Genomic DNA, 17446 nt, shown 5'->3' on the forward strand with positions numbered 1-17446 from the left:
TCCCAACTGGAAGTTATGCTCCTTCCCCCATCATCATCATTTAATGAGCCTGACTTTTCCCATCTATGAAGCAGAGTAGGATAACTAGAAAATCCCCCTTCAGGTTTATTGTGGAGGGTGGAAAAGAATATCCCAACCACCAAATGGAAGAGTTGAGCTGTGAATGGCTTTCTTTTCTTAGGAAGCTCCAGGGGAACATACTATGTCCCTGTGAATCCAAAAGAGGGAAAATTGAGCACCTTTACTTTCTTTTTGATACTGAAACAAAAAATGTGGGTGTTTGATATATTAGGGAGATAGAAGAAAGCAAAGCTGGGGGGAGGGGTGATCCTCTGGGATTGATAAAAAATAATAGGCACATGCTTCTTTTACATAGGTGGGTACAGGATAGTTAACAGTCAACAGTGAACTACTATAAACTGCTTTTCAATTTTAAAAGTTTTCAATTTAGACTATACTTTGTGATTACTCTAAGTCTCTGTGTTTTCAAGGCCACCAATCAGGCCTTGCCTGAGTTAGTCAGGTTAGAATGTGGCCCCTTTTTGTCCACATATTGCATGCATTGTGTATCAGGCACTGTGCTATGTGCTGGAGATATGAGAGTCAACAATAAGCAATGTCCTTGCCTTCATGGAGCACACAGTCTCATAGGGAAACATATATTACACAAGCAAATGTAAAACTGCAATTATGCCAAGTACTAAGATGGAGAAGTATCTGGTGCTGAGAGAACAGCAACAGGGAGGTTTTCAAGGAAGACTCCACTATAGAAGGGAAGTTTGAGCTGAGTTCTGAGAAATAAGTAGGAGTTTACCAGGTAGGCAAAGAGAAGATAGAGGAAAACAACTGTGCAAAAGCCTTGGCCAAAGATGAGAATGGATGTCAGGGTGGGGAAGAGGAATATTAATTCTATCTTAGGTTTCCCTGATACCTAATGCTCCAGAACCAGTGCTCCTAACCATCTCAACTCTCCTGTACAGGCCTAGCTTCAGCCACAAGAAGCTGAATAGCCACATCTGATTTGCAGAGAAGAAAAAGCTTTCAGGATACAGGAGTAGTGCATGTAACTGCAGGGAGACTCCGGGGACTGGCAGACGGGAGCTAGAAGCCCTCCCATATTCCTGGGAACGAAGCACAGCCTCGACACAGAGGCCTCTACCCTTTGCCAAAAGCTAGAAAGGTGAGGGGAAAGGAAGTGACAGGGGTAACAGAGCGTGAAGCCCACAACCTGCGCGAGTCTCGCCCATCACGGCGGCTGCGCGTGCGCCGCTCCGGAAGCGGAAGTGCCCAAGAGGTCATCCTTGGTCTTCAAGATGGCGGCCCTCAGTGCGCTGGTGTCCCAGTGTGGGCGGCTGTTCCGAGGGCTTCTGGCAGGCCCTGCCGCGACCAGCTGGGCTCGGCCTCCAGATCGCGGGTTCAGGGAAGGTGAGTCCCCATTCACGGCGACTTCCCAGCGCTGAAGAGGAGAGCGGCGGGGCTTCCTCCTCCGGCCGCCGCGCCCCTCCTTCCCTCCGCGCGGCTCCGAAACGTCGGAGATGCTGCCGCTCCCAGGGCGCCTGAAAGCCCCTTCCAGACCCTGGTGCTGTTATTGTCTTGACTTCCCACCCCTCGCGAGCGTCCTCACGGGCAGGGGCGGAGGCGGATGGGGAGGACGGGGAGAAAGACCCGCTTAGTAAGCAAGGGCAGAAGAGAAACCTGTCCCAGGGTTCAGGAAAGTTTTCGGTAAGGGTCTGCGCGTTAATTCTCCCTTCCGTAGTCTCCGGACGGCCGCCTCGTTTATGAAAGTGCCCGTGGATCAGGAGGGAAGGACATCTGGAGACCTTCCCAAGCAGACCCTTTGCAGTTTTTCATCTGAAAGTGCTGTGTTCTGGCGGCGGCTTTTTCTGCCCGGGCCGCTAGTCTCCCAGAGAGGAAAGGCTATTGAACAGCTGAAACAGGCAAATGCTGAATGGTATTACTCCTTTTCATTCATCTTAAGTCTGGAAAGGCTTATGGGGAAACATATATTCCAACCAAGTGCTTTACTTTAGGCAGTCAAGGGATTCTGGAAAGGAAAAAAAAAAAAAATATACAGCCCTTTCCTGAGAAGTTCGGTTATAAGGAGATGATATGTGTAGGCTGCAGTAAAGGGCAGGGAGATTCGGCTGCTTGGAACAGCAAACCCAATTGGAAATTTTCATGAGGAGGATGCCTTGAATGGGCTTATAAAAGGGTGGGATCTGGAGGAGAGTGAATAGGGTCTTTCAAGACATAGCCTTCCTTTGTGCACTGCTGGAAGCAGGAAAGGATGAGTGGTGTGGACCTTCTTTAAGATTCTGGCTCAGCATTGACCAGCATGTCTTTTAACTAAAACAGACATATCCAGAGGAAAAGAGTGGTCCTTGTTTTCAAAGGAAACAGGAAAGTTCAAAAAGAGCCTAATGGAGAGGCCATTAGGTTTGTTTGGGGAGATCATCTCTTTTTTTAGCTTTCAAACAGCAATTCCAATAGAGTGGGAAATCAAAGAGAGAGTTCATGAGGAAGTGGAAATCACAGGTATGTGTGGAAAACTTAGCTATGAAGGGAAAATGGAGCATTTACTAGGAAGAACAACAAAATTCCGATACTGCCTGATTAATGTTAGTCAAACGAATCCATCAATAAAGACACCAAAGAGACCATGCTGCTAATAAAAAGGACTTGGAAAAGGTGTTGCATCTTATTCCCATGCTGAAAACCAAGCATATACCCATAACATTTTTGAGGGTGTCTGCCAAGTGTCAGACATTAATGGCTGCAATTTACATATCCTTTATGAAATTCAAAGTTGAAAACAGTGCTTTGCTATGTTCCCAGAGGATAACCAAGAGCAATCGTTTTTGGTTTGTTCTTTTACAAAGGAATATTTTAAATTCAAATATTTTTCTGTTGGAAAGTTTGTGAAATGATGGACTGTATCATCAGGTGGGTAGCTGAAGGCCTCCTCTCCATAAATACTTGGGTTTGTTGCTCTTCTTGATTACTCACTGTCAGATCTAAAAGCTGCATTGAATTGATGTCATCTTAAAGAAGAACCAATCACTTGTCTCCAAAGCCTTTATTTATTTTATTATTGATTTGAGAGAGAGAAATATCGATCTGTTGTTCCACTCATTTATGCATTCATTGGTTGATTCCTGTCTGTACCTTGACCAGAGATCAAATCCACAACCTTGGTGTATCAAGACAAATCCAATGCCCTCTAACCAATTGAGCTACCCAGCCAGGGCTCCAAAGCATTTCAATGAAAAAAACTTTCCTTGATATTCTACCCCCTATGTATAAAGTACAAAATATTACACATATCTAATTTTGACTGGTCCCAGATGGTATATTTGACAACCAAATAATATTGTACACTTAGAATTTAATGTTGTGGAGAGGAAGCTGGATATCTTGCTAAAAACATTCAAGCATCCTACTTTTCAAAGTATCAGATAATACTGTTTAATTTTAGTCAGAGTTCATCAGGACTCCTGCCTGTAAAGACTCCAAGTCTAAAGCGGTGGTTCTCAATTGGGAGTAGTTATGTTCCTCAAGAACTTTTGGCAATGTCTAGAGACATTTTTAGTATTCACAACTGATACTCCTGGCATCTGGTGGGTAGAGTCCAGGAATGCTACTGTCATCTTACAGTGCACATGATGACTTCCCACAACAACAAACTACATGGCATAAAATGTGAGTCATGCTGCTGTTGAGAAAACCTGGTCTAAAGTTTGATCAGAGTGACAGACAAGGCCAAAAAATAAGCCCTGACAAGTTTGGCTCAGTGGCTAGAGTGCTGGCCCTCAGACTGAAGGGTTCCAGGTTCAATTGCAGGATCCCCCACCCTGGATCAGGAGGCAACCAATCCATATGTCTCTCTCACATGGATGTTTCTCTCTCTGTCCCTCCCTCTCCCTCCCACTCTCTAAAAATCATTGGGAAAATATTTTGTGTTGGGAATTAACAAAAAATATATATTATTATGGAAGGAACACAAATATGGAAATTGTGGTTTTTTAAGTGCCTGCTGCAAACACTGTGCCAGGTTTTTCACCTACATTTATTTAATCTTCCCAGCAAACCTTAAAGCTGGATATTACTGACATTTTTACAAATGAGGCCCAGAGGGTTTCAGTAACCACTCAACATCACACAGCCAGTGAGGGCTGGAGTTGAAAGTAAAGCCAGTGCTCTTCCCTCTCCACCAGTAACATCACCTCAGTACTCCATAGATGGGCCTCCTCGTGGCTCCCTCCCTTCCCTGAAAGCCCACATCGTTAACTTGCTGAAGACCACTTAGTGTCTATGGTTAGCACTGCCAGACTTAGCAAAGATTGTGTTGACCTTATTCCTGCATTGTCACTCAGAGCTTTTATGAAGGAAACATATTTAAAACAAGAAAAATAAGCATGTTGCTTATCTGAATGTATAGTAATGATCTATCAGACACCTAGATAAGAAAGCCTTGAAATTATTAAAGCTGAAAGGAATTTTTTTCATCTTTTCCAGTTCACTATAGCATTTCAGACAAGGCAGCTGAAAGCTTTGAGAGAGGAGTGAGCAAGTTGGGGCTTTACGGAATTGAAGCAATAAGACTCATCCTAAAGCAGAGTGCAGAGGGACATTCCCGCAGGGGGTCCAAGAGAAAAGTGAGAGGTGATGAGAGAATCAGAACATTTCAGTGGTAGAATGGAAGATGAACAGAAGAGAGTGGTGCTTGAGAGGAGGGAGATTGAGAAAAGTAGTTAATGACCAGAAGTGCAGACCCACATCTCAAACATGCATTTACTTCTGACCCTCTAAGACTGTCAGTGCCACCTCTTAGCCAACCTGCCATTCAGTTACTCCATTCCTTCACACTCTGGCACTTGGTTTCCATGGACCCTTTCCAAGAAGGACCTTGGTCTCTGGGCACTTTGTGTAGCCATGCCTCCACTCCTCATCATTAATCTTTCCTCACTTCCTCCTTTACTTAAACAGTTAGGCTGTGCACTGTCTGTGTTTATGTGGCCATCAAGGTCTTTCTGTGTTCACTGCAATCTTACCACAATGCTGTTTGCTCTGGACTGTTATAATTCAGTTATCTTGGACTCCATCCTAGACGAGTATTTACTGAAGCACTCAAAGGACCTCTTTACGAGGCATGGACTTTATTATAGTGAAGTTCCCATACTTGGTTTCGTTCCCTTTTCTCCCCTAGGGCAAAGACTGTCTTCCTATTCTGTTGTTACTCCACAATAGGTGGAGCTGACTGTACCTCCACCCGTGCTCAGCAAATCTGTTGCCTCCTGTGGAACAGATTATTTGATTTGTATGAGAAGTGCCTGTCTTTGAAGATTTTGGCCCTTGATTCTAGTTTAGAAAAGGGCTTCATTTCTTTCCTGAGTTTACTTGATATAAGCATTTATCAGAACGACACAGTGATTCCATCTTTTTCTAAACAAGTTCTATGTTAGTGCCTAAATCTCCTAGTCCAGCTTTTCTTAGCCACCCCCACTTCTCTTAAATGGAGAGGAGGCCAGGGACAAAATGGATCTCAGGTTTTGTTTGGTTTTGACATGTTTTTGTACGCACACTGAAAATCAATACTATTTTGATTCCTATCTCCTGTTTTGAGAGGCTTAAAATCTATCAGAGCCTCTTCAGGCTCCAGCCAGGCCCTCAGCCTGAGACACCGCCCTGATTAATCTCGATCTCCAGTGAATTCTCAGGTCATTCCTTCTGGTTTGACAAATTATCTCTATTAGATAAGCATCTGCCTAATGTTTTACCCACTGGCTTATAGTAAGATGATTCACTGGCTCGGAGTTGCTGTGTGGGGAGCTTGTGAACAGTGAAGCTTGCCATGGTCTTTGATCTCCTTTCCAGGGGCCAGTGGGATGACTTCAAGGTTTGGTTCTTTGCCGGGAGTGATGTGTGTTTTGTTAGACTTGTTTACCTCATGATTAGGACCCAAGTGCCTCCACAGAGAAGAAACCACATGTTTATCTGCTTTGTGTTTCGGGGCATTGTTCTAGTGCTGACTCAGTGGTATCAGAATGGTTCTCCTTTTGTTTCTGACGATGATTCTTAAAAACTTTCCTCCTACCCATTGTTGCTCTGATTTGGTCACCCCTCCATCCAACTTAGTTTTTTACAAATGTGCAGTGTTTCTGGGGTGCCTAGAAGCCTACTGGGCTGGAGCTGTGCCCTCTTTCTGCACCCCTTTGTTTATAGGTTGACACATTACAGTGACAGGCCTTTTGTAACTGAGCTGGCCTCCAGACTGAGCACCAGGTTGAGTCTCCCCCACATCCCGTTTAGGCGGGTCTCTGTTCTGAACAAGTAGATCCGTGTGTGGGTGACGCATTTCCTTTTACTGGGAGAAACCTAGTTTGTCTTTGTGAATTGATTGGTAACTACAATGTTTGGGAGAAAGCCTCGGGGCCTTTCTTGTCATTGTTACAACTTGGAGTGTCTGGAGTTGGAAATGGAAAGGCCCTCTCAGGTAGGTTATTTTAAAGTAATGAGTCTTTATGAATAGCCGTGCCCAGAAACAAATGGGAAGCAATTCCAGCCGCCTGGGTCCAATTAGGTGTCAGTCACAGAGCTCAGCGATCACAGATGTTGCTGTGGGACTCTGGCTGGGTTAGAATCGCCTCACTTTTGTTCCTTAGACATATTCTTCCTCTCTTATTGTCTTTTATTGCAAAAGCAGTACATATTTAGTTTAGAAAGTTTAGAAAATACAGATAGGCATAAAGAAGAAACTAAAAATCACCTACTACCAGCACTGAGAGAAAAACAATATTACTATTTGTATCTATAGCTTCAGGGGGCTGAGTCTCCCAAAACTCGTGTTTAATTGTATGTATGCTAGGGAGAGATCCATAACTTTGACTAGATGGTCAAAGTTAAGAACCTTGGGTTCTTTTTAATCGGTAATCTTGCTTTGGCTAAAGCTGAGTAAAACTAATTGTGGTAGCCAAGCTGCTGTTAAAATATGATTTTAGTATGTGTGGAGACAGTTTGCAGTTATGTGAGCCCAAGTTTCCTATTACAGCAATTAACAGTCAGAAGGAGACCATGACGAATATTTTGCTCCCTGAGAGCTAGTACACAATTATTGAGCATCTGCATGGAATTATGTGCCAGTTCCTATGCTAACAGTTCTCTTTCTAAAGAAACCGGGAGAACAAACAGAGATCTCCAAGAATTTTCTGTTTGATTATATTTGCCAAATGTGGGCTTTTAGCTTGGTTCTCCCTTTGCATATTGTTGGAGTTGTCACTCTGCATCTTAGTCAGAAATATGTACAGCCTGACAGATGTGTGTGACTTATTGTCTTTCCCTCGGGTTCTCTGTTGGCTGCCAGACCTAGAGGCAGAGCTGAGGGAGTCCCTTCCAGTTCGGAATTGCAGTTGTCTTCCTGAACCCAGTATCCGTAGCCTCCTGTGCCCACCTCTTTTTTTTTTTTTTAATTTTTTTTTAATTGATTTTGTACAAAGAGAAAGGGAGAGAGATAGAGAGTTAGAAACATCGATGAGAGAGAGTCATCGATCGGCTGCCTCTTGCACACCCCCTACTGGGGATATGCCTGCAGCCAAGGTACATGCCCTTGACCGGAATCGAACCCAGGACCCTTCAGTCCCCAAGCCGACGCTCTATCCATTGAGCCAAACCGGTCTCGGCCCACCTCTTTTTTTTATTATTGGTTTTGAGAGAGAAAGGGAAGGAGAGAGAAACATCAATATGAGAGCAAAACATCTATCAGCTGCCTCCTCCACACCCCTATCCGGGATTGAGTATACAACCCCAGGCATGTGCCCTGACTGGAAATCAACCAGCAACCATATACCTGGCAACACCCAGCCAACTAAGCCACACACACCAGCAAGGCACTCCCACCTCTTTTATCACACCTCTCCAGCAGATAACAAAATGCAATCCTGGCCGAAACCGGTTTGGCTCAGTGGTAGAACATCCTCTGTGGACTGAAAGGTCCCAGGTTCGATTCTGGTCAAGGGCATGTACCTTGGTTGCGGGCATATCCCCAGGAGGGGGTGTGCAAGAGGCAGCTGATTGATGATTCTCTCTCATTGATGTTTCTAACTCTCTATCCCTCTATCTACCTCTCTGTAAAAAAAATCAATAAAATATATATATTTTTTTTTAAATGCAACCCTGCAGGGAGGAGTGGAGAAAAGAAGAGGATTTAACTCACACAGTTGTCCTCATATAGTTTTTTACACAAGGTTCTCAGAATGAATTTTAGGAGTGAACTTATCTCTTTGCTTATCTACCCAGGGCCATTGGAGTTGTGTTAGTTCAGTGCTGTAACTTAGATTGTAAACTAAGCAAGGTCAGGAATTATGTTTGTCTGATTCTTTTAGTAAGTGGGTACTTTTGAAGGTCTTTTACATGCTTCTGCTGTCGCCACCACCAACACCACACACACACTCAGGTCATTATCGCTAGCCGTAGTATGGCAGGATGTTGCCAATTTCCTTAGATAGCACCAAGATGAATCTTGGCTTAGAAAGGCACAAAGACAGTGTGGAGACTCTTAGTCCCAGAGAGATGATATTACTTGGGTGTCTGGGCTTGCCCCACCCAGCCTCAGGGGCATAGAGCTTTGGCGCTTGGAGGGGAACCCTGCACGCTTCCCCTTCTGGTGGCGACTGGGAGAGTGCAGAGTGAAGGCTCTGTTTTTCTGCTGTAGAATTTGAGCTATTATTTGAAACTCCCTGTTCCTTATTAAATGGCTGACCTAATTTTTCCCCTTTATCTCTGTAGTGGTGGAGATCCAAGAAGGGAAGACAACTATAGTAAGTATCATCAAGTTGGCCATTTATAACCTCTTTAACACTTGGAGCTGCCTGGTTGCTCCTTTGAGGGAGGGAAAGGAGGTCCAAACTGGGCTCCCAGCTCCAGGATCAGGTCCCTCTGGGACCATAAATCTTACAGTCTGCTATTTTTCAAGATGTGTGCTATTGTGTGGTTTATCAGGAACAGTCACTTATACCTGGATTGAAGCATCTGTTATTTAAAATGGCCATGTGGATAACAAGGTCTTTACTGATATGTTCTTTGGAGGGTGATAAATTAGTTTTCCAAAGGGGAAACTAAGGCAATGACAGGACTAAAGGCCAGAGTAAGTTGATTCGGGGCCAGGATCCTAGATCTCCACTCCTTTCCTTTCTGCCCAAAATGACTAAGCTACTCCTTCAGTGGTTCCGTTAAAAGGTGACACTCTCTGGACCCTGTTGGTAAGAAAGCTAGAATGACTTGATCCACCCACTCCCCCTTCCTTGTTGGGCCCATCTCACCTCCCTTCCTGCAGGAGTCATGGGGCCTAGATTATCCTATAATCCCTAAAAGACGGCATTGTTTTCACATGGCTTTCCTTGCCTCCAAGAAACCCACAGCCCCTCCACACAGCTCCTAGATATAGCTTCCATGTCAACCAGGGATTTAACCCTTCTGGCAGCCAGCCAAGCAGTCTTATCCCCAGATCAAGGTTTTCAGGTTCCCTTTTTGGGTCTTCCCTAGAATTCTCCCTCAGCTTTTGCATTGCTTAACCTCAAAATAGTTCTTTGGAGGGGGCTCCCTCCCCCTTAGGGCACCTTATTTCCTTATTCAAAGCTGAAACAAGCATTTACCCTGTGAACTCCCTGCTGGTGGAGAGGAAACACATCTGGCTTCTGAGTGTGAAGACTGTTTTTCATGCGGGGCATGAATCTGCTGTTTGTAGAATGAACATGGAGACATGGTGGCATTAGGAGAAACTTGGGGGAGGGACCCCATCCCTGCCTGGAGAGGCACTGCCTTGGCTGGTGGTATTGCTCACTCTCCGGGGTCTCACTTTCTTTATCTGTAAAGTATGATCGTAATGCCTCCCTCCCTAGGCTGTGGGGTTAAATGAGATGACACATGTGAACCATGATTAGCACAAAACCGGGCATATAATGGGGAATCGATGAATGTTAGCTTTCTCCCCACAGACCACCTTACACCTTAACCCCTCTCAAGCCTACTCACACTGACATGTTTTCCTTAACCCACTTCTCTATTTCTGCCCTGGCTGAAAGGTAGGTAGCAATGCCCTGCACAACCAAGCCTTGCTTCCAGCTCCTCTCCTGTTTGCACTTCTACCTCAGGAGACAGTGTTGCTTCCCTTCCAAAGCCTCTGAGCCCTGTCCCAGCCTTGCTCTCATAATCCATGGCTTCAAACAGCAAGGCTTTCTAAACCCCCCCCCCCTCTTGCAATTGGAGCTGACTCCCAGATCAGTGGTCCGTTGCACTTAGAGGTCATTTTGCACGTGGCCTCAGCACGGTTGAAAAGGTGGCATCCAAAATAATGGAAGCAAGGAGAAGACGGGAATGTATTCTCCCATCTGTGTGTTTAAAAGAGAGAGAGAGAAGCAGCAGGAGTGCACACGGATATCTGGGCACTGCTGGCATCCTAGGCTGGCTAATTCTTTGTTGGTAGGGACTGTCCTGTGCATTGCAGGATGGTTAGCTTCCCTGCTAGCTGCCAATCTCACCCCATTCCCCAGTAGTGACGGTGGATTAGAAATGCCTCAAACATTATCCAGTATCCCATGGGGAAGAGTGGACAAAATCATGGCAGGCTAAGAACCACTGGCACAGACTTCGCTCTGTAAGATAAGCTGGGAGCTGCAGTTTCCTCGGAAGGATAGGTGGGATGGGAGGAGACTTCCTTTGGACTCTACATCCCTGCGCAGTTTGAAACTTTTTACCATGTGCATTTATTACTTCTTCCCAAAGGTGGTTTTTGTTTGTGAGGAAGGAAAAGTAGCATTCAGCTGATACAGCAAACCTCTCCCTCTTGCCACCAGCATTAAGTTCAGTTCCCACTGCCCTTAAAGCTATCAACTCACTTCTCTGTAGACACTCCAAGGCCCACTGCAAAACCACCACCACAGTTCCAGCAGAGACCTATTTCCCGTCCCACAAAACTCCCAGAGGTGGAGTTATGCAGCAGTCCCACCAGTCTGGGGAGTTGCTCAAGTTAGTGAGCACACGGCCCCCTCCCTCACTGGCTTTCTTTCTCTGCCTCCTAGATCAAAGGCCGAATCACAGACACTCCCCGGGAAAGTCCAAATCCCCCTAACCCCTCTGGCCAGTGCCCCATCTGCCGGTGGAACCTGAAGCATAAGTATGGCTATGAGGTGAGTGTGCAAAGACACGGGGCTCTGCATGTTAGAGAGGTCATCTGCCCTGGATTACAAGCGCCATTCCTGCCCCCAGCTCTTCCCCCATGGCCGCTGCTGCATCCCATGGAGCCATCAGAGACAAGCTCTCAGCCCTGCTGCACATGAGAATTACAGGAAAGCTTTACGAAACGTTCAGGCATTGATTCCGTCGGCCTGGCCATCACCTTTTAAAACTCCCCAGGTCATTCTCATGTGCAGCCAGGGTTGAGAGTCATTTGGTTCATTGTCTGGTTGCATGTGAGTCAGACCACCAGAGCCAGGTACCCAAGTCTTGAAGGGTTGTGTTCCCAAGAGGGTGGAATCAGGATCTGAGTTTGGTTTCTTTCTTTTATAATGAAAGGCTGTTTGGAAAGGCCTCTCTGTGATCTGGAGACACATTACTGTCTCTCTGTTGGAGCTACAGAGGCCCCTGTTTGCTCCAGCTCTTCTACCACTTCATCTGTTTTCATGGGATGACGACAGTGAATAATAAGTACCGTGCACTGAGCACATGCTCTGCAAAAGGCACTGTTGTAAGCATTTACACATCTTCATTCACTCAGTTTTCACAGTATTTCTATGAAGTAGGTACTTTTTTCATCCTGGTTTTACAGGCAAGGACATTTGAGGCTTGGAAACGTTAATGAACTTGCCTCAGGTCACCCAGCTAATTATCAGACTCGGGGATACAAACCCCAAGTAGAGTACGATCCCAACTACCCCTCTGTATTCTCTAGCAATAGGGAGAACCTGGGGAAAAGGGCTCAACCCTGGAGAAATTCATACTTGTCCTTCCGAGTTCTGTTGGTGGCATTAAGCACCCTATTTTTAGGTTTCAGGTGATTGAGGCTCTGGGCCAATTTGACCTACCGATTGTCCCTGTGCCCCTCTGTGGAATGGGGTGACTAAGGGCAGAGATCCCGGTCAGGTGGTAAGAGCTCGAGAGGCCACATGTCCATGGGATCTGAACAGAATGACCCAACTAATCTCCCAGGCTGGGAGCCTTGGCTTTAGGCCACCAGGGGTGGGGTGGGGGTGTGCTCTCACCCTGCCCTGGGCCTTGCCGCTGATGTCCGCCTGGAGTGATAGGAAGCTTGCAGGCATGCGGCAATATTCACAGCTTCTTGTTACCTGAAAGCTAGTGGGGTTCTGGCCATACTTGGAATCCCAACTGAAAATGGGGGATGAACCTGCCTGACCACCATGAGCACTCTTCCTACCAGCCATTTCCAGGAAATACAGCTTGGCTCTGTTTACCCAGCAGAAGAAATCCAATCCCCTCCGAGGTAAAGGCTAAAGTTGTTTTCCTTTTTACCCCTTTCCACTCAGGACACCGTTAGCCTGAGCTGCACAAAGCTGTTAACTTCCTTGGCAGCCTGCAATGGGGAAGGCTAGGGCAGTGAGCCCAGTTTATTAGCCCTGGATAATCCAATCCAAGTTCTTTTCATCAGATTCTGAAGATTACAGGGGTGGGAATTGGGGGGTCTGGGTCCCTCAGGAGCTGTCCAGTGATTAAAACAAATCTGCGGTTATACAGCGAGGCGCCTGCCAGGGCAGCAAGTCAGTTTGTGGACATGACTGCTAAGACTGGTGTGCCAGGCCCCTGGGGGGGATAGGGGGGCGTGAGGGGGGGAGATGGTGGCTTTTATTTAACCCCCTCAACTATCCTGTGAGAGTTGGGGGTAGGAAATGGTCTCTTGTCTCAATTTTGACTCTATTTGTCCTTGTTTCCTTGACTCTTCAAAGCAGTCCGATGGTCCAGAGGAAGCCTGAGAGTCCATTCACATCTGGTCACAGGGGCTTAGAAGATGTGGGATTTAACTTCACAGCCATGGTCCCTTCCTCAGTTTGTATCTTGTAGGCTTTATTACCCAGTGTGGGGCATACAGGAAGCAGCCAATCAATGATTCTCTCTCATCATTGATGTTTTTATCTCTTTCCATCTCCCTTCTTCTAAATCAATTAAAAAATATATTTTAAAAATAAATGTGGGGGAAAAAGTTAGGATTTAACTTTTGTAAGGGTGACGGCAGTAGACCAGGGTGCAAAGCTCTGTGTGGAGGGAGTAGTCTCAGGTCAGTTCCCAATAGAGACCTCAACCTTTTGGAGTGCCAGGGTCAACAGCCTCCTCTGTAGGTCACGTGGCCTGGCTTCCCAGCATCAAAAGTCCACCCAGGTGACCCTCACCTCCTATTTTCTGTTTCTTCTAGGATGTTCTGCTGCTCAGTCAGTTTATCCGGCCTCACGGAGGCATGCTGCCTCGAAAGATCACAGGCCTGTGCCAGGAAGAACACCGCAAAATTGAGGAGTGTGTGAAGATGGCCCACCGAGCAGGTAGAATTCCCCTTGGGACTGTGGCCGCCCTCTCCCCACCAGCTGCCCCATGTGTAGCCCCCTCCTGGAAGAGTCTTCATTATAATTCCCTCAGGTTGCCTCCACCCTCTTGGGCTTTCCCTGAGTCCCCCAAGGAGGTTTGGTGGTTGGGCATTAGAATGTGCTAATCCCCTGTTTATGACATCATACTAGGTTGCTATTGGGATGTCAGAGACCATCTCCTTATATGCTCTTCCCTCCACTCAGGTCTGTTGCCAAATCATAGGCCTCTGCTTCCTGAAGGAGTTGTTCCAAAAAAGAAACCCCAACTCAACCGGTAAGCACACCAGGGTGTCAACCCCCTGAGCATTCTGCAGGCCTCTAGTTCTCATTGTATTCTGTCAAGAAAGACATTTCTTGAAGCTCATCCCACAGCCCGGGAAAGCTAGTGTGTTGTTTGGCTGTCTGTTCCATCCCATCCAGCTTGAGCACCCACCCCCATTGGTCCTATTGAGGCTGCAGTTGGCGGTGCACATGCTTCTGTCACCCTCCCCTGCTGCCCTCAGCCCTCTTTCCTCTTCCCTCCCTAATAGGGCACTTAGCACAGGGGCAAGGAGCATAAGGCAGTTTGCTGGTTGGGCATTAGAATGTGCTAATCCCCTGTTTATGACATCATACTAGGTTGCTATGGGGATGTCAGAGCACTTCAAACTTTTAGTATCCCAGCACTGGGTTTATTAAAGGGCAAAATGAGGCTTTAAAAATGGGAGGGCTCTCTGGGGTGGGGCCACTTTATATAGCTGTGCAAGTCATTCACTGCAAAACTTGAAGGCAGTATCCACATAGACTAGATTGTGAATGGCGCTTCCTAGAATTGTATACTTAACCTGCCCAGCTGCACATGCTGACCTAAGAGGTCCTGAGGTTTTAGAGAAGAGAAAGGCCCCTAGATCCTTCAATCAATCAATCTGCCTTTCAGCCTAAGCCAGGGTGGCACCCTCTAGTGTAGGAGCAGACCTGTCTAATGCTCAGTCATCCTATTGTATGTTCCTTCCCTTCCCCCATATCTGATATTGCCACACTCTCATACTCCTAGATCTGTAATACCCCCTTATTGAGAGTAGAGCAAATCTGTAAAACTGATTTTATTATTTGTTCTTGTTCTCCTCTATTAATGGTTCCTCCCTCTTTCAACCTGTCCAGCTGCCACTGGACTTGACCAAAGATGGTGAAGCAAAGCAAGACTTAACCCACCCCCTAGCAGACCTCCCAGTCTGATCGCTAACAGAACCCAGGCACGAGGGTAGGAGTGCAGGCAAATGCCAGCCACAAGGGCAGGGCCAGAGCTGGGTCTTCATTGATGCCTCACCACCACCCTGGCCCTATGCCCATCTCCACCTGCCTTTCCCACATTGTTAGCTGGGCTATCTGCCAGCAGTCCTGGGGGGTCAGGACCTAGTAACCTCTTTCTGTCTTTCCCAAATATGCTATGGACCATTTGGGGGTTGAGCCTACCTTCCCCCTCACCCCCACGCCTGTCTTGTTAAGAGACAGCAGCAGGCCTAAGGACGCAATCCATCCTGCCCTCGGGCCTTTGAAGTGAGGCCAGGCTCCCTCCCATATATCCGGTGTCCTTTAACGTGACACAGGATTGATGATGTGTGGGGGCCCTTGGGTAGCAAGAGGCCACGGGTGGGGGAGTGAGAGGGGGAGTCAGAGTCCTGGCTACGATGAAGGCTGATTCCCTTGCAAGGGACGTTATGATTCTCTCCTTGGGCTTTGGGCTCAGGGGACCCACATTTCCTCCTTCCTCTGCCCCTTCAGGAGTGGTAGGAAGGAGCCTTGGTTCTTCCTAGAGCTGGAATCTTCCCAAAAAGCTGACTGGAGGCCACCCAGGCACCCCTCCCCCACCAGCTGGCTGCTCCATGTGGCACAGGCATCAGGCCCAGGGCTAGCTGAAGCCCGGCTTCCTCGGGTCTCTCCAGGGCAGGGGAGGAACACTTCTAGGGCAGCAGTTCTGGAGAACCCGGTCAGCCTGGGGGATCTCTGGGGTTCTGACGTTCCACCTGAGCACTCTTTTTGGGAAACCAGCTCCCATATCCTATCTCTTTACCCATCCCCTCTGGAGACTGGGAGATGCCAGCCCAGGGGCCTGCCAGGTATTCCTTCCCTTACTCTTTATTCTTCTGCTGTCCCAGAACCAACAGCCATAGAAAAAGCAGTCCCTGGGGCCAGTCCACTCCTCAGAAGTCTCCCTCCCTATTGGGGCATTGACATTGACATTGACAGGAGACTCAGAGAAGTCCTGCCTGCCTGCCAGCACCTCCCCCAGCTCTTACTCCACTCAGAGCTGTTTCTTTGCACAGGGATGAGAGAGAAGACTCCATTGAAATGTATAAATCAGCAATCATATTTTTACTTTTATCTAAAAACGTTCATCCAAGGGTTTTTGTTTTGTTTTGTTTTGTTTTTTTTAATTAAAAACATCTCTCATTTGAGGTTTTTGGAGGTGGCTGTGTTGAGTCGCAGCCTAGAGTGGAGGCAGGGAGGACCCTGGCCTTTGCCATAGCTGAGCTTTTAGGATGAAGGGTGGGCCTCTCTGGACAGGATCCGAGTTTCATTCTGAATGGAGTAAACCCCAGCCCCGGCCGACATGAGCCACTTTTCCGGGAACATCAGCGCCCTGGCCACCCCCAAAGGAGGCCAAAGGACTGGGCGGCAGCCATCTTCCCCCACCTCTCCTACTTACCCCCATGAGCCCTCACCCTTGGCTCCCATCATGGGTTGAGTGAGGGGCAGGGGCCTGCACCAGTTATGGCTACCCAGGGGAGCTCCCTGAAGGCTGGGGTGGCAGAAGGAGCCAAGTGGGGAAGAGGGAAGGATTCCTCCAGGCCCTTACATCAGCCTCTCCACTCCCCATGGCTGAGGCCACGGAGGAATGATCTGCTCTCTGAGTAGCCTCTTTCTCCACCTCCTCCCCCAGCAAATGCACACAAACATTGACAACTCATAAAGATCCAGGGAGCGCGTGGCCCTGGGCTGCCACACACACACAAGAACCCAGCCCGTCTGTTTGCAGCACACTCAGCGGTTGCTCCCAGGAAAAGCCCCTGCTACTCAAGGAAGGAAAACTAGAAAAAGGGTTTGGTTGGACAGCTATAGCTTTGGCCTGAGGAGGCAGTGCCCACTCTCCCAGCTCCATCCTGGGAACCCAGCCTTCAGCCACTTCCTGGTCCTCCCTCCACAGGTACCTGACCCGCTGGTCCGTCCGCTCCGTCAAGCCCATCTACAATAAAGGCCATCGCTGGAACAAGGTGCGCATGGCCGTGGGATCGCCCCTCCTGAAAGACAACGTCCGCTACACAAAAAAGCCCCTGGTGTTCTATCAGGGTTAGAACCTGCCCGCAGCTCCTGCACTCCTGCCTTCCCACGGCTGGCCTGGCCCCGCCAACATGAAGGACACCGTGGCATGGACCACCTTCCGTGGCCCGCCGGCAGCGGTGCTGGGAGCCGGGGGCAGGCAGGGCAGTTGGGTTCTTTGGCAACTACGATGGTCCCCTGGCTGGTTGGGGCCGTACTCTGTGCTAGGGCACAGGAGTTTTGCTCAACGGAATGTCATAAACCAGGCTCATGTTTCACCCACTGGATGTGTGCTCACTGCTTGGGGGCTTGGGCCTGTTTCTGGCCGGTTACTGAGCAGAGTCGCTGATCTCTGGTGCTGGGCTACATAATGCAGCTGACGGGAGTTTGTGGGCTGAACAGGTTCCCACCCTCTGTTTTGACAGCTGTTAGTCTTGGGCCTGGGGGCTGCAAGGAGGCAGGTTGGTCTGCCTGGCCTGTGTGCAACTCTGATGTGAGTCCGGGAGCTGCCTTCCCCAAAGGGCCGTTTCCACCCGCCATTCTCTCATTAGCACATTGCGATCCTCTGC

General features: G+C 47.9%; 1 protein-coding gene across 2 annotated transcripts; it reads left to right on the forward strand.

Moving 5' to 3' along the window:
• The first annotated feature begins 1266 nt into the window (after positions 1 to 1266).
• MRPS18A (mitochondrial ribosomal protein S18A) lies at positions 1267 to 17159 on the forward strand. 2 transcript variants are annotated; one of them, XM_036414412.2, is made up of 6 exons: positions 1268 to 1425; positions 8782 to 8813; positions 11073 to 11180; positions 13415 to 13538; positions 13785 to 13854; positions 16765 to 17159. In XM_036414412.2, exons 1-6 carry the CDS (start codon positions 1314 to 1316, stop codon positions 16910 to 16912), a joined length of 594 nt encoding a protein of 197 aa, XP_036270305.1. In that variant the 5' UTR covers positions 1268 to 1313; the 3' UTR covers positions 16913 to 17159. The 2 variants fall into 2 exon arrangements, with proteins under 2 accessions (XP_036270306.1, XP_036270305.1); XM_036414413.2 differs by lacking the exon at positions 11073 to 11180 and having other exon boundaries at positions 1267 to 1425.
• The last annotated feature ends 287 nt before the right edge of the window (positions 17160 to 17446 follow it).

The sequence above is a fragment of the Pipistrellus kuhlii genome, unplaced genomic scaffold (genome assembly GCF_014108245.1).
Source record: "Pipistrellus kuhlii isolate mPipKuh1 unplaced genomic scaffold, mPipKuh1.p scaffold_m20_p_5, whole genome shotgun sequence".
NCBI lineage: Eukaryota > Metazoa > Chordata > Mammalia > Chiroptera > Vespertilionidae > Pipistrellus > Pipistrellus kuhlii.